At 56.0% G+C, this 26,902-nt stretch overlaps 1 protein-coding gene and 2 long non-coding RNA genes across 6 annotated transcripts in view; 1 reads left to right on the top strand and 2 right to left on the bottom strand.

Moving 5' to 3' along the window:
* The first annotated feature begins 1,830 nt into the window (after positions 1–1,830).
* Positions 1,831–26,902, top strand: part of ZNF362 (zinc finger protein 362) — a 41,289-nt gene continuing 16,217 nt past the window's right edge. The window contains exons 1-6 of one of the 4 annotated variants that reach the window (XM_070595302.1): positions 1,963–2,088; positions 16,871–16,996; positions 17,871–17,943; positions 22,578–22,641; positions 22,833–23,079; positions 26,407–26,728. In XM_070595302.1, coding sequence (XP_070451403.1) covers positions 22,579–22,641; positions 22,833–23,079; positions 26,407–26,728 — 632 coding nt within the window. In that variant the 5' untranslated portion in view covers positions 1,963–2,088; positions 16,871–16,996; positions 17,871–17,943; position 22,578. Of the gene's footprint in view, positions 2,089–2,534; positions 2,723–16,870; positions 16,997–17,870; positions 17,944–22,577; positions 22,642–22,832; positions 23,080–26,406; positions 26,729–26,902 lie in introns of those variants that run through there. The other 3 variants (XM_070595292.1, XM_070595298.1, XM_070595306.1) reach the window with 3 other exon arrangements.
* Positions 15,664–17,602, bottom strand: LOC139079610 (uncharacterized). The gene is made up of 2 exons (XR_011533362.1): positions 17,138–17,602; positions 15,664–16,789 (listed from the first exon to the last, which is right to left on the bottom strand). It is a non-coding gene; the product is annotated as an uncharacterized lncRNA (long non-coding RNA).
* On the bottom strand, positions 19,406–23,040 carry LOC139079606 (uncharacterized). Its single transcript, XR_011533353.1, has 3 exons — positions 22,902–23,040; positions 20,774–21,516; positions 19,406–19,536 (listed from the first exon to the last, which is right to left on the bottom strand). It is a non-coding gene; the product is annotated as an uncharacterized lncRNA (long non-coding RNA).

Raw genomic sequence — 26,902 nt, 5'->3', positions numbered from 1 at the left:
CACTATTCGAGTTTGTCTGGTGTCTTTCTCATGACAAGACTGAGGTTATAGGTTATTGGGAGGAAGACCACAGAGGTAAAGTGTCATTTTGGTCACATGATATCAAGAGCACCTACTGTCAACGTGATTTGTAGCAGTTGACGTTGACCTTGAGCCCCTGGCTGAGGTGGCGTTTGTCAGGCGTCTCCACTGTGAAGTGACTCTTTTTTCCCTCCTTTTCCACACTCTCCACCTTGGAAGGAAGTCACTACGCACAGCCCTCACTTAAGGAGTGGAGTGATGCTCTGTAAATTTTTTCAAATTCTTCTGCTTGAGAGGTTTGTTTTTTCTCTCCCATTTATTAATTTAACAGTGGGTTGATACTTATCACCCCCATTTTTCTGGAAACTGGAAGGCCCACCCTTCCCCACCTGGCTCACCCTAGATTTAATTTCTGAAGACTTCGTCCACCTCCTTGAGAAAAAGAATGGCCTCCTCTGTCCAATGACTGCCTGTCCCCATGCCCTGCCCCACCGCTGCCCGGGGGGCTTTGTAATTCCGACTAATTGCTGTCACACATGTGTTTTGTGCCCTGCTCTGTGCCAGGCACTGTGCTTGGGGCTTGGAGCTTGGAAACAAATGGCCTGGTGGGCCCTGTCCCCCAGTTCTCACAGCCTTGACATCCTCTGCTAGACCGGAAGCTCCACGAGGACAGGGACTTTGTCCAATTTGTTCATAGCTGTGTTTCCAGCCAGGCGTAGCCAGCAGGTCCTCAATCACTATTTACCCAATTGGGAAATGCTTCCTAGAGGACCTCAAACACAGGCAGGTGAGTGTGCACGTCCTTCCCAGGGGACTGGGTGCTCCCTGAGGGCAGGGCCAGCCTTGATTCATTGTGGCCTAGAGGTTGGGTGGCAGCGAGTGTGGAGTGTCGCAGAAGTCTGAGCCGGTGACAGGACCCAGGGACTGGCCGCCGCCTCAGGTAGAAAAGTTTGGAAACTGACACAGCCCGGGAGACCGAATCCGGAGGACTTGGTGACTGATTGGCTGGGGAGGGTGAGGCGGGAGGAGGAGTCACACGCAGATGGCTCTAAGGTCTGGAGCCGGGGGACAGCCGGTGCCACCTCTGATAGACTCTGCGAGAAGAGCCGCTGACAGCCTGGGGCGGCCCCACCCTTTGGGGGCTCGGGCCTACGGCCAGGGAGGGCCGGCGCCTACGGAGGGAGGGGTGGCCTGGCCTGTACAAACTTCTGCCCCCCATCCCCATGTCCTCGTCTTAAAAAAAAATCTCAGCCTGGATTTCGAGCACGATCGCGGGTTTTCAGGTGTGGGGGCCCATCCCGGGGGTCCCCTCCAGTCTGCCGTCTGCGAAGGGGACCCCCAGGGGCAGCCTGGCACCGCGAGGGCTCGGCCAGGCCCGGGTCCCCGGCCCGCCATCGCCGGGGAGGGGACGGCGAAGCGGCGGCCCGGCCTGGGCGGGACAATGGCCGCGGCCGCCGGGGCCCCGGGAGCCCCCGCGCTGGGGAAGGGGCTGGCCTAGGGCCGGGCGCCGGTGCCCTCCCCGCGCGGCGCGGCGGGCGGAGGGGGCGCGGAGTTCCTTTGTGGCTCTGCCTCCGGCGCGGGCGGGCGGGGGGCGCCGCGCAACTTTGCGAGGCGGCGGCGGCGGCGGCGAGCGCGAGACGAGGCCCCGGGGCCGAGCGGGGCCCCCCGCGCGCGGCCCGCCCCCGCCCCCCGCCGGCCCCCTCCCCTCGCGCGCCGCCGCCCGCGCCCGGCGCTGCCCACTCGCCGGAGCCCCGGGGCCGGACGGGCTGCGCAGCCGAGAGGCGGGGGCCCGACGCGGCCCCCCCCGGAGCCGGGCGCCTGGCGCGGGGGCTCGCCGAGCGCACGGGGGGCCGCGCGGCGCTGCAGACCCAGCCTCCGCCGCCGCCGCCGCCGCCGCCTCGGCGCTTGCAGAACCCAGAAGTGAACAGCAGGCGACCCGGAAGGTTTGCGCGCGGCTCCGCACCGAGCCGGAGCCGGAGCCCGGAGCCGGAGCCCCAGCCCGGCCCTGCTCGGGCCGCCGGGCGCGGGGCTGCGGCTGCGTCCCGGAGGCGCCGCCAGCACAGCCAGGTCCGTGCGGGCCCGGGGCGCGCGGGGAGCGGGCCCGGCGGCGGCGGGCGCCCGGCCGCGGGAAAGTTGCGCCGAGTTGCGGGCGGGCGGGGGCGCGGGCCGGGGCGCGGGCGCTGTCAGCGCGGGCCGGGGCGCGCGGGGGGCCGGGGCTGCCTGCCCGGGGGCCCGGCCCGGAGCGCGGCGGCGGCGGCGGCGGCGCGCGGGGTAGGAAGTGCTCCGGCGGCGTGTCTGGGTCTGCTCTCCGAGTGTGCGTGTGTGTGTGCGTGTGTGTGTGTGTGTGTGTGTGTTTTTTCTTAAGCCGGGCTATTCAAACCTGCTGCAATTCTCCGGTAAACAATGATTCATGGGGCTTAATGCAAATAAACGGCTTGCAAACGGCGCGGTTCGCGCACTTTGCAGGCGGCCCGGTGGAGCGGCCAGTGCCGGATTTCTCCCTTTTTTTGCAGATCTGCAGAATATGGCGTCCCTGTCCTGTTTTAAAAATAAGCCAGGCTGCCATTTTTGTTTTTCTTTTGTCTGAAAATTTTAATAAAACTGTCTGAGAATGTGGGAGAGGCGGCTGGAAGCAGAGGGGCGCCCGAAGGGTCGGCTTTTTTTCCTTTTCTTTGGCGAGAGCCGCGAGCCTTTCGGGGAGGTGAGACACAATGCGATTGCACTTTAAAGAAGAGAAAAAAAAGGAAGCCGCTGGGCGATTTGGGGGGGAGGGTTGGGAATTTAAAGTTAACTCCGAAAGTTTTCTTTTCTTTTTTTTTTTTTAGCTTTTTTTTTTTTTTTTGGAAGGCGGTGAAATGCCGCGAAAGGATCTCGGGGCGCATTTTTTCCCCCAGCCGGCGGCCTTTGCGTGATTTTGGGGAAAAAGTTAACTGCCGGTTTCCTCAGAGCTGCAGGGGGGGGATGTGGAGGGTTGGGGATGAGGTTTGGGGGAACCAGGAAGCGTCTTTTGGAAGAGATTCTGTAAAAATGGCATCGTAAGGAACTATATGCTCAGATTTTGGGGGAGAGGGCTGGCAAAAGGGGCTCTGAGTGGGCCCGGGCTTTCCAGCTAAGACCCCTGGCGTGGGGGGATCTCCCTGTGCTCCCCCACCCTGCCCTCCAGCGGTGCGGATCCCTCGGAGCCCGGAGCTGTGTGCGGGGGTGGGCCTGTCTCCTTCCTGGGTGGCCGGGGACCCCCCTTGTAGGCGGGATCCTGCCTTGGGCGCTGGAGTGGCTCCCGAGCCCTTGGGCAAGTGCGCCTGGCAGTTGTCAGTTGGAGAGCCCCTTCCCCGACTGGTGGGCCTCCGCGCGCCCGAGGTGGCATCTGGTGGGAATGCCCCCACGTGGTGGGCTCTTGGCTCAGAGCAAACCAGTAGCTCCAGTGGGTCCTGTCTGAGGGGAAGGGCAGGAGAGGCTGTCTGGTGGTGGGGGGCTGCTGGTGTGCTAGTCAGGGTCTCCTGAGGCCTCGCCTGTGGTGCTCTCTGTCCCCCATTCTGCCACCCGGCGGGGACCCTGGAGGCTCGTCTGTTGGAGACTGCACTTTGGTGAACTTCCTGAAGTGTCTCCCTGGACAGGTCAGGGCCTGCTGGCTTTGCAGGCTGCAGAGGGAGTCTGAAGGCCAGGCCCTCACATCTGGGGTGGCTGGCGCTGTCCAAGGCTCTGGGACAGGTTGGGCCTGGTCTTTCCCCTTGGGGAAAGTCTGTCTGTCCTGGGAGGACCCTGAGGCTGTCTAGCTTCTGCCCCAGCATCTCCTGTAGAGGTGACCCCTCTGGTCTCACTCCTGGGCTGTGTCCTGGCTCCAGCAGGCAGCGTGAGCTCCCTGAAGGCTGTGTTTATGGATTTGGGGCTGCAGCACTTGGCATACCTGGGTCAGGGTACCAAGCCAGGCATTTTTCAGATGGAGAAACTGAAGTCCAGAGAGGGAAAGTGACTTGCCTAACATCTCACTGCCGGTTAGAAGAAGAGCTGAGACAGGGATGCAGATGTTCAGGCTTCCTCTTCTGGGCTCTCTTCCCTGTTCTCCACTGGGGCTCTGATCCCTGGAAGAGTCATTGGGACAGAACTGGACTAGAATGGGACTACATGTCCCCTGTCCCTCCCCTGGGTGTCAGCCATCATAATCCTTCCTGAGTGAATGGAACTTTACAGTTTGCACAGGCTAGTGCGTGATTGTTATCCCATCAGGCTCTTCTAGAAGTTTGGTTGGGGTGAAATTGTCAAGGTTGCGATACCTAACTCCATTTTAAAATTTAGGAAACTGAGGCTTGGAGAGGTTGAGCAGCAGCAGAGGAGGGCGTAAACTCAAGCCTCTACACTCCTTGTCTGAGCCTTTTCCTAGGTGGACCCTGGTGCTTGTGGACTGGACTCTTTCCCGCCTTCTAGTTTCTGATCTCAAGTTCTTCTGCTGACCCAGTGACTCTGTAAAAATCTAAAGACCCACCCCCTAAAGAGTGTCAGAGCTGCAAAGGTCCTGAGAGGTCATCTGGGGTCAGAGAGGGGAATCCACTGGCTTGAAGTCACCCAGCAATTTGGGTCGCAGTTAGGGCCAGAACCCTGATCTCTGGTCTCCCTTCATCTGTGAGACACTCCGGGGGAGAGTGAACTGTTCTACCCTTTGCCAGGCTCCACTGGGCCCCGGAGAGCTGGTGGTGGTGGTGGAGATGGGGCTGTGGGTGCTAAAATGACCAACACTTGGCAGAGACATGGGTTTGTCCCAGGGGCTGACAAATAGGTTATCTGTGGTCTTGGGGAATGGAGGCAAGATGGCCCCAGGGAGAGGGGAAGCTCATGTGTGAGTGAGGTGTGGACTGTGTCTGAAGCTAGCCTGGTCCCAACCCTTCCCTGGGCAGACACTTCCCTGCCCTGCCTCTCTATGAAGTGGGTCATTTCTTTTTTCCTTCATTTGTTTATTTATCTGTCATTGGTTGGTTTATTCATTCGTTGGTTTGCTAGATCATTCCTTTATTCTTTCATTGTACGTTCATTAGTTTTTTGATTAGGCATTTCAGTAGGCCATCTATCCATCCATCCATCCATCTGTCCATCCATTCATTCATCCATTCGTCCATCCGTCCATCCACCCGTCCATCTGTCCATCCATCCATCCATTCGTCCATTCATCCATTTGTCCATCCGTCCATCCACCCTTCCATCCGTCCATCCATCCATCCTTCCATCCGTCTATCCGTCCATTTGTCCATCTGTCCGGTCATCTGTCCACCCGTCCATCTGTCCATCCATTCATCCACCCATCCATCTGTCTGTCCATCCATCCATCCATCCATCTGACCCCCAGCTCACCCAGCCCAGGTTGGACAACCTTGTGAGATACAAGTCCAGTCCTCTGGGGCTCCAAAGCCAAAAGAGAAGAAAGTGTGAGACTGCAGGTGTGTAAAGCATCGGCCAGGGTAGTGTTCGTGGGTGCCCACATGGGTCCCCAGGAAAGGTCTCTTGGAGAAGAGGAGCCTTGAAAATACCAAAGGAGTGCCACAGACCATCATGATGGTGCATCTGGGGCCTGAGACCAAGTCTCATTTGTGAATCAGACGTTACAGTTTGCATAGTATGGTGCATGGTTTGTGTGATTTGGGGCACATTCTTCCCCTTTCTGAGCCTCAGTTTCTTGATCTTTAAAATGGGGTGCTCCCTGTAACTCTCTCATGGGTTTTGGGGAGTGACAATAAGAGTGTCTGCCATGTCTCCCAGCCCTGGCCAGGCAGGTGGTAGGAGCTCCGTATACACCAACTGAATTTTAAGGATTGTTGATGACTGTCTTCGGCCCTACCTGATTCTGAAAACCATTGTGGTGTTTTCAGAATGAGCCAGATGATCTGGGGACCCTGAAAGCCCTGCTCTGCCTTGTCATTCCTCTCCTGAAGCTCTTCTAATGTTTCCTAGGTTTTTTTTTTTTTTTTTTTTTTTTTTTGTGCAGGGTAAGACTTGCCCTGAGCTAACATCTGTCGCCAATCTTCCTCTTGTTATTTTTTTCTCCCCGAAGCCCCAGGGCATGGTTGTACATCCTAGTTGTAACTCCTTCTAGTTCTTCTATGTGAGCTGCCGCCACAGCATGGCAACTGACAGATGGGTGGGGTGGTTCTGCACTTGGGAAGTGAACCTGGGCTGCCGACGTGGGAGTGCTGAACTTTAATCACTAGGCCATCAGGGCTGGCTCTCCTAGGCATTTTCATGAACAAAAATCCAAAATCCTCTGTGGCCTACAAGGCCCTTCATGGTCCAGGCCTACCCACCCCTCAACCTCAGCTGCCCCCCGCCCCAGTCTCCCCATGTCTAGCCACGTTGGCGTCTGTCTGCATCTGGACTTTACAAAGCCTGTTGGCAGGGCCTTTGCACGTCTCCTTGCCTGGAATGTTCTTCCCTAATGTTTGTGTGGCTGGCACCTTCTTGTTTCACAGGTTTCCACTCAGTTGGCACCTCCTCAGGGGCCTTCCCTGAGCACCTTGCTCTGTAATGGTTTCCCGCTGTCGCTCTCGGTCACGTGGCTACTTTTTATTTTCTCCATGGCTCTTATCCGTGTCTGGAACTTTCTTATTTATTTGTTTATTTGCTCTTCTGGCCCGTCCACACTGCTGGAACATGCTTCAGCCCCGTGCAGGCGAGTGAGCGGGTAGTGCCACGTGGTTCAGTGGGGCCTTTCCTGGAGGCGAGGAGGTGCTCGGGAGACCGGGGGTGGTCGTGGCCCAGGGGCAGCGCCTAGGAGATGAGGTGACACCGAGCTGTGTCCTCTCCTCCCGCAGGAGGTTCCAGGCTGTTGTTAGGAAATGAGCGGATTCAGTCGTGGGATCCAAGAATCCCGGGCTCTTCCATTCTCAGAACCCCCCCCGACACTTGCAGTCTTCACGTGATCTGATCTGGGATTGAGAATCTTATGAAGGGGACCCTCACTGCCTTACTGATTTGGTATCCAGAGTGCTTACTTTGTGCCATGTTTAAAAGGCTGCATAAATGTTAATGTATTCTTCCTCATTGTTGTTAACCCCATTTACAGATGAGGAAACCGAGGCACAAAGAGATTAGGGGACTTGCTCACGTCCACGGAGCTCATCAGGGGCACTGTGGGATTTGAACCCAGCCCTCTGGGCCCCCTCCTTAGAATCCCACAGCTGTTGAGGGGAAGCCCACCCTCACCCGGCCCCCCGCACAGGGCAGGAATGCCCTTCCCACAGCTTTCATCTCTGCAAGAGTGGCAGGGAGCTCTCTCCTCACAAGGTCCCCCAGCCTCCCCTTGTCAGACAGTTGTCATTGCTAGAAAGGTTTTCTTTACAAAGTGTAAGGCGCTGCACCTCCCCTGTGAATAACGCCTGGGAAATGATGTTAGTGTTAGGGTTTCCCGGTGCTTTTGGCCTTGTGGTTTGATGACTTCAGTGGCTTCTTTCTCCCCCCTGGGTTGTGAGCTCCTTGATGGGAGGCAGCCTGGGTGCTCGGTGTTCAATGTATGAATGAATGAGTGAATGTGTGTACAAAGCCTCCATGCCGAGCTCCTCCCGTCTCTGTAGCGCTGTGCTAGGCCATTTTCCAGTGTGTGGGACAGGCTTGGTGTCCTCGGAGAAGGAGGACAGTTATCTCGGTGTGTAACCCCAGGAAAGTCTCTGTCGATGATGTTTATGTACCCAGTTGTGGGAGAACCATTTGAGACCTAAAGTCACGCACTCAGTGGAGAGAAGTGGCCCACAGACACCACCCGGTGAATCCTCGTTCTGTCCATCGGGAAGCTAAACGGGAAGCGAGAGCAGTAGCTTCCTGACGCTTTGCCTGGCAGGCTTTCTGCTCCCCGTGCGCCACAGGGTGCCACAGTGTGGGCCTTGGGGCTCAAAGGCAGGAACAGCCCTCACTGGTGAAGCTGCTCCCTCTGTCGCACCGGTCTCCTCACCTCCACCATGGGGTGACGTCCCTGGATGCGCAGGGCTGCTCGAGGCCCCGGCGTCGTGCCTGGTGCTGCGGTGGGACTGAGGAACTGGGTGTGTGGAGGTGGTTGGGGGCTGGGGTGATAGGGAAGGCTTCCTGCAGCCCGGGCTGGGCCTGCCTTTGGAGGCTGGGTAGCATTTGGGGAGGGGCCAGGGGGTGTCTTGAGTGGATGAGGTGTGGGGAAGGCAAAGGGATTTGTTTCTGGGGCCCAAAGCATCCTGCCTTGTCCCTGCCTCATCCATGTGGCCTGGATATCCTTGAGGGGGTCCCTACCATCTAGGTCCTTCTCTGAGCTTCGGGCAAGAGCTTCATGCTCCTTGAGGGGACAGTCTGGCCATTTCAGGTTCTGGGGTCCGACGGGGGGCACCTGGCTGGGGCGGGCACCCCTCTAGACACGGTCATACATATTCACACTATCAGCCACTCCACGACCACCCTAGACCCTGCTCCCCCCGCCCCACTTATGCAAATTTGGGGTGCTCCCTTGCTGTTTCAGAAGCACCACCAGGATGTCCCGAACTGGGCCCGCAGGAGCCACGTGTGCAGGAGGCACGTCTGCTGGAGTGCACATCCACACACGCGATACACACACATCACACAGGAACACACACACACACTCCTTCCGCCCACAGGGTAAGACACATCTGCATATACCCATGTGTGCCCTCCTGGGAAATGGCACACGGCTGCATGCCTGGCCTTCCTTGTGTCCTTTCACGCTCATGGCACACGCCATGTTTACCATCTGCACGTGGGCATACTCAGGCACATGTGTGTTTTACACGTGCGTGCATCTTGCGTGCACACATTCATTTACACCCATCAGGATGTAGCCCCACCTTCAGGGCCGTGCACTGGGTCGCTCCTGCACAGCCCTGCACTCCTGTGTGTCCCACACCCTGCCTGGATCCGCCTGCGGGGGTGGACCAGGCAGCTCATTTGCATCTCCCGCCTTCATTCAACCGTGGTTCTTGAGCATTTACTATATACCAGGCCCTGTGCTGGATACTGGGGGTGGAAGGGAGGGAAACTGATGTAGTCCCTGCCCTGGCCGGGGAGACAGACATGATGCAAAAGATCACCCAAATGATGGTAGGATGACAGACTTGGTACATGCTAGGAAGGGGCTGCTTTTCTCTGATGGGGCTTCCCTGTAGCTTCGTGGTTTAGATTTCCTATAATGAGTGATGAGAGATGTGTGCAGGGGAGAGGTGCTTCTGGGAGGAAGTGATATTCGAACTGTGGCCTGAGGTTTTCCAGATGGGGGCATTCCAGGCAGAGGAAATGGCCTAGGCAAAGGCCCTGAGGTGGGAAATCAAGGATCATGGAGAAGGTGGTAGCCCCGAGACCTGGGGGAGGGTAGAAGAGACCAGGAGGTGGGTGGGGCTTGGTCTGGCAGGTCTTCCCTGGCCTGCCGACTCCTACCCACATGTCCCCCCCAGCCCTTTCCAGCCCTCTCTGACCGGCCCAGCCCTCCTCTGCTGCCTTGCCCTGCCCACTCTGTCTGCTGGCCTCCACCCCAGGCCTGAGCCCAGTCTCACCTGCCCCACAGGCTGCCTGTCCAGGGGTCCTGAGGTACAGGGTATGACCACCTGCCAGGGGTTCCCAGCCCGGGACCCCGAGGACCTGTCCGGAAAGCTCCTGGGGGCCCGGCCACAGCTGGGGTTCAGCAGTTGGCTCTCCTGCTCTGAGTTAATCCCAGACTTGGCAGCACAGCAGCTCCCGTGGGTCTGAAAGGCTCCCAGGCTGCGCCCCCTCCAGCCCCAGCCCAGCGGACGTCACTGGGGTCAGGTTTCCATGTGGGTCTTTGGGATGTCGGGAGAGGCTCCCTCAGGCCTCGGAGAACCTAACCACAAAGCAACAGTGCTGGGTGACACAGAGTCCTCGCTGTGTACCAGGCACTATTCTGAAAGGTTTATACGTAGTATTAACTCACTGAATCCTCACAACAATGCTGTGTGGCTGCCGTTATCATCCCCCATTTGCTGTCAGTCTCTGGGCCTTCAAGCCACACTATCTTCTTCCAGAATCGGTACTTTTAGCCCCTCAGTTGCCGTGTTGCCCCTCAGAGGGCCCAGGAATCCAGGCTGTGATTTAATTGACTCTCTTTGTCTTATAGAGGAAGGAACGAAGGCCCAGAGAGGAAGTGGACTTGCTAAAGGTCACACAGCAAGCCGATGGCAGAGGATTCCAGCGGCCTCTGCCCTCACTGGCTGCGTGACCTCAGGCAGGTTACATACCTCTCTGAGCCTCATTCCTGACCCCAAGCAAGGAAGAGATTCCCATAGAAGCCAGGAAGGTGGGACCTTTGGGGGATGCGAGGGGGCTGCAATTGAGAAGGGACGTGGGGTGGAGGCTTGTTAGGTCCCCTGGGTGTGTACTTTATAATAAGCCATATGTTCTAGGCATCTTTCTGAATGTGTGTGGTAGTTCGAAATGTTCCCAGCATCTACCTCACAGGGTCATTAGGAGCCTGAGTGAGAAATGCATGCAAAGCAGCTCCCAGTCCTGGCGTGGAAGGAGGGCTCGGTAACTATTATTATAATTATTATCGTCATTTCATGCTGGCAGAAGGAGTTCCCTGTGGGGATGGGAGCTAGCTGTCCCCAGGGGAAATGGCCATGTGTTCAAAGCCTGCAGAATGTTCTCTGAGCCCTGGGAAGGGTGTCATGGCCCATTCCCTACCCGACCGCACTGAGGCTCCCAGAGTGGGTCGCTGCCTGGGCGTGTGTGGGTGGCTGGCAGTGGGGGAAGGGAGGGACAGGGAGGGGAAGGGACAAGGAGGGGAAGGGGGCAGCATCGCAGCTCCCAGCGACCAGCGCACAGACAGTGGCCTCCTCCCTCTCTGATCAGCTCCATCATCGCTATGAAAACAGCCCTTCCCAACCCCTCGGGGCTGCGGAAACCCAGCCTAATTGGATCCAGGACCCCCGGGAGCCTCGTTCCTCACAGGAAGTTCCCAGGAACAAGTTTCCGAGGCTGGCCTGGATCTTGAGGGTGGGGTGGGGCGCAGCAGCTGGGGCTGAGAGCGCTGTGCTGCGTGGAGTGGGGGCACGTGGAGGGCAGAGGGGTCGTGGGAGGCAGACTTTAGCACGTGGGGAGCTTGAGGAGCTGGGAAGATGGGAAACCTCAGCTTCTCTCTCCTAGACCATCTCTTGTTTGTCGCTTCCAGGCCATCCTTCTGGCTCCATAATGATCTATCTGTTGAAAACCTTGGCTGTGGCCTTCCCCTGCCCCGAGACCTCCTGAGGCCTCCCCATGGTCTTTCATCCAAGCACCTTAGCCGGAATCCTTGCCCTTTATGCACTGCCCCGACCACTTTGCCTCCTTCCCTTGCAAATTCCTGCACTGTACCTACACCAGACCAAACATGCTGTGTGCTTTCCTGCCGCTGGGCCTTTGCACATGCAGTTCTTTCCACAGGCCTGCCCTTCCCTGGCATCTCTCTTTTGACATCTCCTCTTCCCCCACATCGATAAGTTCCACCATCATGAAAGCTTCGTTCAGCCCTCTGTGGAATGAGCTCATCTTCCCGGGAACACCCTGACCCCCAGCCCGGCTGTGCCCCAGCAGTAGCTCGTTGCCCCTCTCTGGGGCAGGGAGCGTGTTTGAGAACCCTTTGCAGTCCTAGGAAGCTGGCAGTTTTCCGTGTCTTCGCACAAGCTGCCCGTCTGCTCAGAATGCTCTCCCTCTACTCTCGATCTCCCGGCAACCTTCAGGATCTTCACGACCTGCACCGACAGACCCTTCCGCTCGTTGATTCGCTCAGTCAGCATTTATTGAGCACCTAGTGTGAACTGGGCACTTGAGTGCCTTGTGTGGCCAGCACTTGGCTCTGGGGCTGCAGCGGTGGCCCTGTCCTTGTGGGTCACAGCTGAAGGGACGATTTAGAGGCGTGATACAAAGGTGGGGTAGGTAGGGAGAATGGCGGGGGCCATGGGCGTGGATAACAGGGTGGCCCGATTTTTGTTGGGGAGAAGGTCAGACGGTGCCCTTTCGCTGAGACCAGAAGGAAGGGCCTAGTGGGCGTGGGGCCAAGCCGGGGTGCGGGGTTGTAACCGAGGAGCAGACCCAAGCCCTGCCCTCGGGGAGCTGAGAGCCCTGTGGGGACTGGGTGGACGAATCGCCAGGCAGTTCTAGGAGGGGGATCAGAGCTTTGGCGGGGGGGCCCAGGAAGCTGTGGGAGCTCAGGGGAGGGGCTGCCCATACAGCCGTGCAGGGGGTGGCCATCAGGATGGTTCCCCCAAGGCAGTGACGCCGAGCAGACTTTTGATGGTTGATGGGATCCTGGCAGCGTTCCAGCTGGGTGATGGCCCCCAGACGGAAGGAAGGGCACAGCCTGTGCAAAGGCACGGTGGCATGAGACAGCAGCTTGTTTTGGGGGACCTGCAGGTGGTGTAGAGGGGCCGCAGGGAGGGAGGTTGTGGGGATCTACCTGCTGGGATGAGGTGTGACCAGAAGAGGTCCCTTGGCAGAGGCCCCTGGGTGCTGCACTGGGGAGTTTGAACCATACCCCAAAGTGATGGGAACCCAAGAGAAAATTTCAGCAGGAGAGTGAGTGACCTGGGCAGGCTTTGGCCTGGTCCTCCCCGCTGAAGTCCCCCATAGTAGGGGGAGTCCCTTCCTGACTCTGCACTCGTGAATGGGGTCTAGGGTGGGATTTGAGGCTTGATGTGGGACTTGGAGTGAGCACCTGGCCCTCTCTGAGCCCTTCTCTCTTCCTGGGGAAACCTGCAGGCCTGAGGCCAGATTCCTAGTGGGGGGTGGGTGGGGTTGGGGTATCTTGCTTGTCCAAGCTTGCTGAACCTTTATTTTTATTAAAAATATTTCTTTAAAAAGTCACATAACTATCCTGCAGAAAAGTCAGAGAACAGGGAAATGAAATAAACCCAAACCTACCATTCCTGCCCTCACCCCGAGCCCAGACAGCACCACAGTGAGCATGTTGATGTTCCCTCCCCTCTTTTCTCTCAGCACCTAGCTTTTATAGAAATGTCATTCCTCTGCCCAACATATAATTTTTTAAATCTTCCCTCCCATCTGCGACTGATGTTGTATCATGAGCATTTTCGAAATGACTGCAGGGTGATGTTAATCCTTCTTTCTAACGGATCCAGCATCAGGGTGGAAAGCCTGGGCTCCGGAGCCTGACTTTCTGGGTTCAGATTGTACATGCTCTGCTTGACTTGGGGCAAGTTGCTTTTTTTTTTTTTTTTTAAGTGAGGAAGATTGGCCCTGAGCTAACACCTGTGCCCATTTTCCTCTATTATGTATGTGGGATGCTGCCACAGCATGGCTTGATGAATGGTGTATAGGTCCACATCCAGGATTCGAACCTCCGAACCCTGAGCCACCGAAGCAGAGCACACGAACTTAACCACTACATTTGGGCAAGTTTCTTAATCTCTCTGTGCCTCAGTTCCTTGTAAAGCTGATATGAGTGTTAAATGAGTCATCCCAACGCTAGTGAACAGTGGCTATTATTAACGACTATAGACTGTGTACCTGTGTAATGTGATTTATGGAACCATCCCTCTATTGTTTAAAATTTTGGCTGTTTCATGTTTTTGCTATTTTTAAAAAAACCACTGAAGCAAACAGCTTTGTCTGTATTTGGGGTATTTTCCAGGGAAAGATCCCCAAGAATGGGCTCACTAGACCAGAAATCTGAAAATTTTTAGAGCTCCTGGCACATCATTGCCAGAACCTTTCAGAAATGATTATTCTGGTGTATACCAGGAATGCACAGGAGTGCCCATTTCACCGTGCCCTCACCAGCATTGGGTATTAGAATTTTATTATTTTGTTTTGCTCTTTTAAAAGGTGAAGCTCATTTAATTTTCACCGCTAGGGGAGCAGAACCGTTTTCTGTGTTTATTAGCTGTTAACATCCTTTTTGGTCTGCGGGTCTTTCCGGAGCATGCATAGCCCCTTCTCAGATCAATTAGGAAGATAGAGCTAAGATCCAGGAAACAGAGAACAGTGTAACCCAGGGGACAGTGTAGTGCCAGGGTGGGTGGTGGGCACTCAGAGGCGGGGGAGGGGACTTTCCTCTCTCCAGGCCATGACACTTTCAGTTCCCTCCACCCAGGCTGTTCATTCATTCAGGCATTGATCAGGTACCATGTAGGGCTTGAAGGTAAATGACTCAGCCGTGATTCTGCCCTGACAGAGCGCATGTCCAACAGCGGAGATGCACGAGAAACAGTGATCGGTGCTCTATGATGGAAACGCAGGACGCCATGGGAGCAGAGAAGAGAGGCACCCAACACAGCGAGGGGGTGGAGAGGGAGCAGTTCCGGAAGGCTGTCGGGAGGAAGTGGCCTGTAAGCTGGGGCCTGAGGGATAAGTTGGAGTTAACCAATGAAATGGGGAAGGCAGAGCGTTCCCGGGAGAGGAGGCAGCCTGACTGAAGGTGAGGAATTGGGAAGGGAAGCAGACCACTGGAGGATCTCTCACACCTGCTAGGCAGAACGTAAGGCAGGAACAACCAGGGAGGCTGGAGGTCAGTGGGGCCAGACGTGTAAGGCCTGAGGAATCCAGACCTTGTCTGGAGGGAAGTAGGGAGCCATAGAAGGTTCTAAGTAGGGGAGTCTTGTGATCTGATTTATAGTTTAGGAATATCAGAGTGACTGCCGGAGGAGATGGAGTGGGGGAGGGGGAAGTGGGGAAACCTGAGGAGACCCTTGAGAGAGCTGAAGGGGCCTGGACCGGGCAGGGACAGTGCTGGAGATCCTCTTCTTGCCTCACTCAGTGGAATCCTAACTGGCTTCAAACTGCAGATTGATGTCACCTCTGCCAGGTAGCCTTGGTGACATCCACCAACCCCTACCCCCCGTCATCTGCCTGGAGGATGGGGGCAGGGCAGGGCCAGAATGCAGCATCAGTGGAGCCCCCCCATCAGCTGACTTGATCTCCGCCTGCTCCTCTGTGCCTCCAGACCCTCCCTGTGTCCCCCTCTGCCCTGGTACCAGCCACTCTCGTTCGTTCTTTTTTTTTGCTGGGAAAGGTTTGCCCTGAGCTACTAACATCTGTTGCCAATCTTCTCCTCCCCCACCCCCTCCCCCTCCCTGGTAAAGCCCCAGCATGTTTGTATATCCTAGTTGTAAGTCCTTCTAGTTCTTTTTTTTTTTTTTTGAGGAAGATTAGCCCTGAGCTAACTGCTGCCAATCCTCCTCTTTTTGCTGAAGAAGACTGGCCCTGAGCTAACATCCGTGCCCATCTTCCTCTGCTTTATATGTGGGACGCCCGCCACAGCATGGCTTGCCAACTGGTGCCACGTCCGCACCCGGGATCCAAACCGGCGAACCCCAGGCCGCCAAAGCGGAATATGCGCACTTAACCACTGCGCCACTGGGCTGGCCCCAAGGCCTTCTGGTTCTATGTGAGCCTCTGCCACAGCATGGCTACTGACAGACGGGTGGTGTGGGTCCACGATGGGGAAGTGAACCCAGGACACCAAAGCAGTGATAGTGCCGACCTTTAACCAATAGGCCATCAAGGCTGGCTCTTGTTCTTTCATTTTTTTAAGAATAAATTTATTGTTTTCATTATAAAAGCAACTGAACGATACTACAGAGAATCTGCAAATCAGAGAAACAAAGACGAAAAACCAGGTCTGCTCCGGCGACCTCCCCCAGCACCCCAGCCTCCCTCCGGGCGTGGCTCCCTGCAGCTTGCTTTTTCTGACACAGGTTTTTATTTTTGCCTCCTTGTAATCACAGTGTCCGGACAGTTTTGGGTCCTGCTTTCTCCCATTTGTTTTGTTGGGAGCTAGTTCCCCTGTGGCAACAGAGTCAGGGCAAGTCTCTCTCTCTCTCTCTTTTCTTTTTTTTGGTGAGGAAGAATGGCCCTGAGCTAACATCTGTTGCCAATCTTCCTCTTTTTTTTTCTCCCCAAAGCCCCAGTACATAGTTGTATATCCAAATTGTAAGTCCTTTAAGTTCTGCTGTGTGGGACACCGTCTCAGCATGGCTTGATGAGTGGTGCATAGGTCCACGCCCAGGATCCAAACCGGTGAATCCCGGGCCGCCAAAATGGAGCACATGAACTTAACCACTTGGGCACGGGGCCGGCCCTGCAAGTCTCATTTTTTAACATCTGTGCGATGGGCTAGGAATGGAGCGTGGGACATAAGTTGCTTCACTGCATCCACCCTGGGCTGCGGTCCTCTTTGTGTGTGTATGTCTAGGCCTGAACCTCCCTGGGTGGCAGGGCCTGGCACCCGGTGTACCCCGTCCCCTAGTGCCCCTTTGAGGAGCTTGCTAGGCTGGCCTCAGAGGCCACCTTCCTGGGAGAGGGTGATGGGCAGACTTGGTTGCAAATCCAGACTGGCTCTGTGACCTCAGGCAAGTTACTTAACCTCTCTGGATGTCAGTTTCCTCATCTGTATAATGAGTCTATTGCAACAGTAAAATAATGGCTGTAAAATGTCCTGACACGGTTCCAGGCCCACTGTAAGTACTCAAGAAAAGGTGGTCGGTATTATTATTCTTCACTCCACGAAGAGCTTCTGAGACCCCCTTGGGCTAGACGCTGGAATGGTGGAGGTGCGTGAGCACCCACCCTACCTGTGAAGAGCTCCTAGTCTGATGGGAAGTCCCCCAGGGAAGCAGGTCACCGCACCAGGGCAGGAGTGGCCCCAAGTGCTGGGTGGCAGCCTAACTCCGTCACTTGCCAGCTGTGTGACTTTGGGCAAGATGGTCAACCTCTGTGAGCTGCCGTTTCCTCTTCTGTTAAATGCGCCTCTCACAGGGTCACTGGGGAGATTGGTGATGTGATGCATATGGCGTACTCAGCCCAGTGCCTGGCACACAATGGGTGTTGAAATCAATGGGAGCTGCCATTTTATTATTATTATGTTATTATTGTTATTCCCATATACAAGGTGCTGTTGGGAACACAGAGGAAGTGACTGGCTGGGGGTTCAGGGAAAGCTCCGTAGAAGAGGGAACACTTGAGCTGGGTCTTGAAGGATGAGTAGAAGTTCACCAAGTGGGAAAGGACACTCTAGGTAAGGAGCCTGTGATTCCAGGCTGAATCTGTCAATGAGGGGTTTGTTCTCTGGGGGACTCAGCCATCGTGTTCATCCCGCCTCCCTGAGCGCCCCTCACTGCCTCCCTCTGGGTCTGCCCCGAGGGCCACGTGTGCTCACCTCTTGTAACACCGTCCACCGGCGACTCCGTGTCCTGGCGGCTGTGAGTTCCTGCTCACGGGAGTTGCTGTGTCCCCATCTGTCCATGTTTGGGGCTACAGGTCTGTGTCTGTCACGTGCGTCTGAGTTTGGTGCTGTCTGTCTGCATGTTCCTGTGGCCATGTTTGTCCGTGTCCGTGTCCAGAGGACCTCCCAGGCCACACCACGCGGGGCACCCTGCACGCTTCCTTGGCTCCGGCTCTTAACTAACTAGCCAGGCGTCCTTGGTCACTCTTCTCCTGGGCCGAGGGGAGCCCCTGCCTCTCGCCTCCATTCCCAGGGGCCTCCTGACGGCTGTCCTCCCACTGCCTCCTCTCCTGGCTTCCCCTGGCCTCTCCAGTCCCGTCTACACCCAGCGGTCAGAGGGCCCTTTCTAAACCATAGATTCCGTCCCATCGCCCACGGCTCCAAGTCCTGCGTCCAGGCCTAGGATTCAGGATCGGCTTTCTAGGTTGGGCCTTGGCTAACGGCTCCAGCCTTCTCTCCCCTCTCCCAGTCCACACCAGAACACTCCAGCTCCCCGCACCCGCTGTGTAGCTCTCACCTCTGGGCCCTTGCTTGGGTTGCTGCTTCTCCCACCATGCTGCCCACTCCTTCTTTGCCTGGCTGACTCCCACTCATCCTTTAAGACCCAAAGCAGGCATCACCTCCCCTGGGAAGGCCTTCCTGATCCTTTCTTTCCATCCTGGGTCAGGTTCCTGGCTCTGGGCTGCTCATCCCTTACTTGGGGGGCAGGAGCAAGTGACTTGCCCAGGATCACACAGCTGGTGAGTTGGAGCCAAGACTCGAACCTGGGTATGTTGGGCTCCAAGCAAAGCAGGCTGTTCCGTGGTCCAGGTGAGGTAATGGTAGCTAGGACTGTGGAGAGGAGCGGGGATCCTGAGGACGTGGCTGGTGGTGGATCTGAGCCGGGAGGGGAGGGAGGGGACGTGTTGTGGATCAATGTGTGTCTGTGGCAGGAGCATCTGGGCAGACGGGGCTGTCCCGCTCGGGGTTGGGGATGGCTAGAGGAGGGGCATGTCCTAGGGCCAGACCAAGCCCAGCTCAGGCCTGCTGAGTCTGAGCAGCTCACGTGACAGCCAAAGGGACATGTCAGGGAGGCACCTCGAAAGCTTGGCCTGGAGCTCCAGGGAGAGGCCTGGGCAGGAGGGGGAGACTTGGGGATTGGCTGGTTTTAAAAGTCCTGGACTAGAGGGGCCCCCCAGGGACTGAGGACAGGGGGAGAGAAGAGGCCCCTGTCCCACCCTGAGGAGCCTGTGGGGGGTGGGAGCCGTGAAGAGACTGAGAAGATGGGGAACCTAGGGGCATGGTGCACAGATCTCAGAGGGCCCACGTGGCAGAGGGGCCTTAAGGATAGGACCAGATAGGACCAGAAGGCGGCCTGTCGGCTGCGACCCCACAGAGGTCCTTGGTGGCACACAGTAGGTCTCAAAGGTGAAAGTTCCTTCTGCAGAAACTTGTGGGTCATGTGTCTGCTTCCCCCACGTAGCGTGGGGCTCCTGGAGGGGAGGGCTCTTCTGGTGGCCTCAGGTTCCCAGCACCGGTCCAGAATGTGGACAGATGGATGGATGGATGGATGGGTGGGTGGATGGGCCCGCTGTTCTGAGAGGCAACTCTAGGTGTTTCCTTCATCCAGCCAGCCAACGGTTTTCACCTCCAGAGCAAGAAAAACAACTGGCAGCCTCCTCCCCGACTGCAGGGATCAGGCCTGTGTGTCTGGGGGCTCAGGGCACAGAGCCGTGACTTCCATTTGGAGCTTGAAGCCCAATCTGCGTGTCCCGCCCGACCACCAGTGTGTTTCCTTTGCCCACGCTGGCATGCCCAGGCCCTTGGCCCTGGTCCTCCTGGCTGCTCAGCCCCAGCCTCGCTGCCCCAGGCAGTGTCCTCAGGCTGCTCCCTCTGACCTTGGTCCCCTTAGCTCCATTGTTCCCCTGGCCCCCGCACACTCCCTGGTGCCTCTCACCCCCAGCATTCCATCCCAACACCTTAGCACGGCATTCAAGACCCTGCCGGCCGGCCTCCATCTCTCACCACCTCACCACTCTCCAGCTCTCTCTTAGGGCCAGCGGGTGGGCGCTCACTATCCCAAACCTGGCTTGCACTTTCACATTCCGTGCCTCTGCCGGAAAGCCCTTCCACCCTGTCTTAAACAGACCTGTCCTAAACACACATCTGAGCAGTGTCTCTCCTGCTTAAAGCCCCTCCCTCATGAGAAGGTCTGAGCAGCTTACCTGGGACCCGGCCGCCTGCCCCTGCACTTCTTGTCATGGCCCTTGTGTCCCAGGGTTGCACGGGTGGACAGCCACCTCACGGGCTCACAGGCTTGTTGGCGGCTCACACGAGATGCTCTTGACGTGCACCTAGCAATGACATTGACTCTGACACTCAGTAGGAACTCAGAAAATGTTCACCCCCACTGGCCTTCTCTGCATTTGACACACAGTAGGTGTACACCAGGGCCAGGGGCACTGACGGAATCATTCAGTTACTTAAGACCAGCCAGAGAAGGAAGCAGAAATTAGGCAGAGGCTGTGCGGCTCAGATTACATGACCCAGGGCAGACCCTGCCTCTCTGTGGGCCTGCTTCCCGACCAGGGTGTGGGGTGGTCCCTGCCTGATCAGGGGCCTGATAAATGGCAGAGAGGATGCACTAACCCAGACCCTGGGCAAGCACCCTCTTCTCCAGACCTCCCTGACCAGGGTGGGACTTTGAGAATCCTGAGTGTGGCATTGAACTGAAGGGGAGGAGGAGAAGGCACCTCCCCCAGAACTGACTGAGAACAGCCAGGTGCAGAGGGCAGAGTCCTGGGCCAGGGAAGGAAGGAGACAGAGCAGCCTGTTTCACCCCATTTAACAGATAAGGAAAACTGAGGCTCAGAGACCCGATGCCCAACAGTGCAGCCCAGCGTGCCCTCCTGTTTCCCCATCCGTGTGGCCTGGGGCAAAGGGCGCCCCTCCTGATGCTATAGCTTCTTCCTCTGGGAAATGGGGGTGACAGTTCTTCCCTGCTTCCTGGGGCTCTGAGGAGAATGCCGGTGGGTACAGAAGAGCTTTGTAAACTGTCCGCTGTGCTAGATAATGATGTGGGATTGTCTTTAAAATAATTCTGATTATTATTCCTGCAGTTATTCATTCTGTCATGCAACTCATGTTGTTGATAACCTCTGGGCCTGGGTGCCTGGGATAGCGAGATGAACCAGACAGGTGCATCCAATTCCCAGGCTTCTCTGAGCCAGCTCCCCTTCCTCCCAGCCCTGGAGCCTCCTCACCCTGGCTTTGCGGCTAGTCCTCTCCACGTTTTCCCCAGTGGACAACAGCAGGGGAGGGACAGGTCCTGAGGCTGCTGGATGAGTGGGTGCCTGTCTGTGGGGCTGCGGCCAACCATCCTAAGATGGGGCACATTCACAAGCCTACAGTCAGGGTGCCTTGTCCTTCCCCTGAACAGCTAAGGGACTGACAGCGGGACTTTGGAGTCAGGCAGATTAGAATGGGAATCTCAGTTCTCTGCTTACTTGCTGTGTGACCTCAACCAAGTCACTCCACCTCTCTGAACTTCAGTTTCCTCAATTGTAGAGTGGGGTTGCTGAGAGTACTTGCCTTTCAGTGTCAGTGTGCCTGGCAGAAGAGAGGCACTTGATGTCTGGTAGCCTCCTCACTGTGGCTGTCGTGTTGAGGTCTTTCTGAGAAGGGAGAAGTCCCAGAGATCTGGAGCAGTCAGGGAGAACTCCAGGCAGGAAGTGCTTCTGGTGTTGGCCTGGGAGGGGTGGGCGGGGTCGGATGGGCTGAGGGAGGGGCAGTTTGGTGTCTGTGGGTGGTGGGAGAAGGAGTGCTCTTAGAGGGCAGGGGTCGCCCTGGCCACCCCAGAGGAGGGGACTCAGATCCCCAGCCTGGCCAGGCTCAGATCCAGACTGGCCCCCCAGGGTGGGAGGGAGAGACAAGGATTTTTGCGTGTAGGTATTGAGTCATTGACATGTGGATATTTGCTTAACCGAGGACTCGGGTTTGCAAAGCAGATTCCCTGGAGCTCCCGGCTCGAGCAGATCTGATTTCTCATCTTGACTCTGGCACCCTAGCTCTGTGTTCTTGGACAGGTCTCTTCCCTTCTCTCCCAGCCTCAGTTTCTTCACCTATAAAATGGCGGTAATAATACCTCCTGTGCCTGCTTCTCAAGTGAAGATCACAAGAGAGAATTCATATAAAAGATCTTTCATGAAGTGTTGAGAATAGATAGTGTCCTTATGGAGGGTTTTCTCGTGAAACCCTCTGCCTGCAACGCCAGCAGGGGCTTCTCAGGCTTGTAGGACCGGGAAGAGGCTGACGGCACTTCATTTTGACCTTGCCTGTCAAAATAAACAATTTCATTTAATACCAACAATACCAGTAGGTATTTAGTTAGTAATACGTGTAAGAGAGAGATAAATAAGAAATTTTATAGGGAGCAAGAATTAATGGACTGCCCAGCCTGGTCCCTGTAGTCATCACTTCTTGACTAACTCTAGGGTCACAGAAAACTCGAACCCTATAGAAGACTCAGGAAACTCTCAAGGCCCATCCTTCACACTGCCCTGGTTGAAAGGCCTTCTAACCGCACAGGCCTGCCATGGAGCTTGCCAGAGGTGAGGGCCACTGGACAGATTGTCACTTCTGAAGACAATTTGCTTCTGGGAGACAGATTGCTTCTACTGAAGAGCCCCAAAGTGCCCTAGCCTCAGGCCTCTTCAACCCCCTCCTTAAGCACAGGGTTCTGACCCATCCATGTAGGTAAAATGTTGCACATGTCCATGCTTGTTTCTTGAGGGTAACTTTCCAGAGGTACAATTTCTTGGGTCAAAGGGCAATAACCATTTGGGTCTCTGAAAATCGTCGTGCCAAACTGCCCTTCAGAAAGGCTGTGTCTGTCCAGCTGAGCTGCCCCGTGTTCTGATGAGGGTGTCTGCACTGGGAGGGGCCTCACTCAGAAGGGCAGGGTGCAGGGATGGACAGCTTGCTCCACTCTGTGGCCATTACAGAGTCCACCCAGAATTCCTCCGTTTGTCTCTGGATGAGGTGGGGGGAGTCTTCTGGTGGAGTCCATGGGTCCATGGGGTTGGCTCTGCAGCTTAGGGCCCTTCTGGGGAATGAGGATTGGCCTGCCAGCATCAGGGTGGTGGTGGGGCCAGGACCACTCTGGTCTGGATGTGACCTTTGTCCTCTGGGCCCACCAAGGGAGATGCTGACTTCCAGACTTTTCAGCCTGGATGTGTGGTTCTCCGGCCTGGCCTGCTCTGCTGCGGGGTGAGGGTCCCACGGGGGCAGGGATCCCAGACACTGGCGCCGACTTGAGCGGGCATAGCTGACAGGAGCTCGCCCCGGGCCGGTGGGGAGGGCCCTCTTCCCTGTGACAGTCGCTCTCTCCCCGCAGGATGGCCGAGCCTCGATTTAACAACCCCTACTTCTGGCCCCCTCCTCCCACCATGCCCAGCCAGGTAAGACCGAGCGTCGCCCCTCCCCTTCTCGGAGCTGCTCTGCTTTACCTGGGGCTTTGGCTGCGGCCGGGCGGGGCGAGGGGCTCGCGGCTCGCGGCTCGCGGCTCGCGGCTCGCGGGGGGACCGGCGGCCCCGGGAAGGCGCCGGACGCGGCTCAAGCCCCCTCAGTCCCTCTCCTCTCCTGCACGCAGCTGGACAACCTGGTCCTGATTAACAAGATCAAGGAGCAGCTGATGGCGGAGAAGATCCGGCCGCCTCACCTGCCGCCCACGTCGGCCTCGTCGCAGCAGCCGCTGCTGGTGCCGCCGGCGCCGGCCGAGAGCAGCCAGGCCGTCATGTCGCTGCCCAAGCTGCAGCAGGTGCCAGGGCTGCACCCGCAGGCCGTGCCGCAGCCCGACGTGGCGCTGCACGCGCGGCCGGCCACCAGCACCGTCACAGGTACGGCGGGGCCGGCGGGGGGCGGGGCCCGAGTGGGCGGGGCGGGGCCGGCGAGGGCGGGGCCTGAGTGGGAGGGGCCCGAGTGGGCGGGGCCGGAGACCTGCGGGGTGGCGGCTTGGCGAGGATAGCATGGGGCTAGGAGAGGGCAAGGCCTGGGGGGATGCTCCTGTGGCAGGGTTGGTCCTACTAGCATAGCCACCAGACTTTGTCCGACTCTATACTGGGAGGACCCACCGCCCCCAAATCGACAGGACGAGGGCTGGTCAGTGCCGGCCAGAAGGTCGGCAGGGAAGCTCAGGCAATGTAGAGAACTTCAGGAATCCAGAGAAGAGCCCTGACCAGAGGTGGAGGAGGGGTGCGGCAAGGAGCCGACATGAAAGAAAGGTTGACGGTTAACTAGGGAAATGGAGGAGGAAGCGGGGACGGCATGTGCAAAGCGAGTGTGTGCACAGGAGTAAGAGTAGGGAGGCCAACAGCTGATGATGATGATAATCACAATATGCCAGCTAACGCCAGCTGAGCACCTGTGTATGTTTGCCTGTATTCATTTTATTACTCCCAGGGCTCCTGTGAGGAGGGTACTGTTAGTGTTTGAACAGTTGATGGCTTTTGACTTACAAAACTAGCAGTTTCATGGTTCACCCTTGTCTCCATTCAAAGGTGGGGAAACTGAGGTAGAGCTTCCCAGCCAGTAAGAGGCAGAGCCAGGCAGTGTGGTTCCAGGGCCCAAGTCTTAACCTTTTTGCTCTACCTGGTTCTGCTGAGGCTAGTGCGGAAGGAGGACCAGACTGTGAAGGGCCCTGGGGGTCATGCTGTGTGGTTGGAACTGTACCCCAGGGGCTGGGGAGCATGGAAGGTTTTTAAGTCGGAGAGGAAAGCTGGCTGCAAGGTGGAGACTGGTCTGGTGGGAGACAAGCACGAAGCAGGGTGATCTGCCGGAGACCAGGGTGGCCGGGGTGAGCTAGTGGCAGTGGGGATGGAGAGAAGTGGGCAGATCTGAGGTATGTTGAGGAGGCAGAGTGGACAGGGCTTGGTGCTGGCCTGGATGCAGGGGTGAGGAGTGGGAGGAGGTGAGGGAGACACCCAGGCACTGCCAGTGAGATGGTATCATAGGAAGAGGAGTGGGGTCGGGGAAGATGTGAGCTCAGTCTTGGATAGGTTGAGGCTGGGGTGCCAGGGGACATCCTGAGGCGGTATCCTGGGGCTGGGGCTGCCTGATGCTCAGCTCAGAGCCTGTGGACAGGCTTTCTCTGGAGGCCACTGCAGCGGTGCCTCTGTTCCTTCCCTGCCTCAGCCGGGCCACCAGCCAGGTGCCTCTGCCTCCCCCCTGGCCCCGCCCAAGAGATGCCCCGGAATTGTGGGGCCTGATGAGCCTCCCCCAGGCCCCAGCCACACTCTGCACATTCCTCTGTTATTATGATTTTATTAAATTTATTTTTTATTATAAAAGTAATATTAAAAAAGTAATATAAGTATATTAAGGGAAATTTGGAAAAAAGGGAAGCTAAGAAAAAAAAATAACTCATAATCGTCAGCTCCTAACCCAGCAGCTTAGAGAGCCTTTGGTCCGTTTCCTTCCTTTTTCATCTTTTGTGTTTGTTTTTTAATATGCCTGTGTGCTGTGCTGAGCTTGTGGTAGGGCTGTACCCATGACTTTAACTTACTTTTCCTATTCGCCATTCTACCCTAAATATTTTTAGTGCATTTTTTACTATAAAGGTAATACATAGTCATTATAGAAAAGTTAGAAATTGCAGACAAGCTGGAAGGAGAAAAAATTAGCCCTAGTCCTACTATTGTTAGCATTTTCATATGTTTTCTCTATAATTTATTTTATTTTATCCTTTAATCACAGATGTAAAAAATGGATGAATTCACCAGGTAAAAAATTTGAATCATATAAAAGCAGATAGACAAAGTATGAAAATCTCCTTTTACCAAAAAATTCTTCTCCCTCCCTAGAGAGAACCACAATGAACAGACAATTTAGTTTGGTGTGTCTCTTCTCAGATCCATTCCTGTGCACTTACACACACAGATTGTCTATAGGTGCATATGTAGTTTGGGGGTGTGTTTTTAAAAATAAACGGGTTCATACTGTCTGTGACTTGCTTTTCACCTGACAGCACACGTGGACACTCTCTCTGTGTCGCTGCACAATCTCTCTCTGGCTTTTGTGGCTGCCCAGTCCTCCATAGTGAGCATGGGCCACCTCTCTTTACACAGCCCATACCAAGGACAAAGAGGTCGTGTCCAGTTTTGTGTGATCACAGTTTTGTCGGGAAGATCTCTGTACACGGATCTTTGTGCTTATGTGCAAATATTTCTTTTGTTTTTTTCTTTTTTAAGATTGGCACCTAAGCTAACAACTGTTGCCAATCTTTTTTTTTTTTTTTTTGCTTTTTCTCCCCAAATCCCCTCAGCACGTCGTTGTATATTTTAGTTGTGGGCCCTTCTAGTTGTGGCATTCAGGACGCCACCTCAGTGTGGCCTGATGAGCGATGCCATGTCCATGCCCGGGATCCAAACCGGTGAAACCCCTGGCTGCCTAAGCAGACCGAGCAAACTTAACTGCTTGGCCACGGGGCCGGCCCCCACGTGCAAATGTTTCCTTATGGGCAATTTCTAGAAGTAGAATGGCTTGGTCCAAAGGTATGTGCATTTAACATTTTAATGGTTATTGGCAAACAGCCCTCCGTTAAAGTTGATAAATGTACCAGTAGTGTGTGACACAAAACAGACTTGTGCCAACTCTAGATGTTATCTTTTTCAATGTACAGATTCTTGGTTTCTTTTTTAAAAAGCATAGTTTTAACCATGTGATAGACACTATTTTCATCTTTTTAATTTTTAATTACTCCTAATTCTATCATCCACCTCACGTTTGGTACATCTTCTATTTATTTTTTCTGTGCATATATATGCATTTTTTTTTACAAACATAATCTCCTGTTTAACGGGCAGTTAATGTTCAGTAGAGGAGATTGATCAGCTTATTGACTTCTTCCCTAATGTTGCATATTTCAGTTGCCTCTAATTTTTTGTTATAAATAACACAGCAGTGAACACCTTGGTGTCTCCAGGTTTTTCTCTGTGGTTTGGATTATTTCCAAAGTGCTCCTAACTCGATTTGGTCCTTAGGGATCTGAGCCCTCTTACACATACACAAGCTCTCATTTAGTTACCCCAGGGGGAATAATTTACAAAGGGAAGGGGAGGCTGAGAAAGTTGAGGTGACCCGCCAATGTCACACACCTGGGCGGCAGGGGGCTGCATCGGCCTCTGCCGCCGCCCCTTACCCCTGCGCCTTCTCCGGTGTCTTCGCAGGTCTGGGGCTCTCCTCCCGGACCCCGGCTGTGAGCACCTCCGAGTCCAGCGCGGGCACGGGTACCAGCACCCCGTCCACACCCACCACCACCAGCCAGAGCCGCCTCATCGCCTCGTCCCCCACCCTCATCTCAGGGATCACCAGCCCCCCCCTCCTGGACTCCATCAAGACAATCCAGGGCCACGGCCTGCTTGGCCCCCCCAAGTCTGAGCGCGGCCGCAAAAAGATCAAGGCGGAGAACCCAGGGGGCCCGCCTGTCCTCGTAGTCCCCTACCCCATCCTGGCCTCGGGCGAGACTGCCAAGGAGGGCAAGACATACAGGTGGGGGTTTCGGCGGGAGGGGATCCCGTTGGGTTTGGGGCAAAGTCTCTTGCCAAGCCCAGCAGCGGGGGCTACTGGAAGGAGGGGCCCCGGGGGCTGAGGGGGCAGGTTGAGGTCCAGGGGGGCGGGGTCTCCTGGCAAGCCCCGCCCACATCCCCTTCAGAGGCGGTCTGA

This window comes from Equus przewalskii, chromosome 2 (genome assembly GCF_037783145.1).
Source record: "Equus przewalskii isolate Varuska chromosome 2, EquPr2, whole genome shotgun sequence".
NCBI classification, from domain to species: Eukaryota; Metazoa; Chordata; class Mammalia; order Perissodactyla; family Equidae; genus Equus; species Equus przewalskii.
This window is presented reverse-complemented; position numbering and strand designations above follow the sequence as displayed.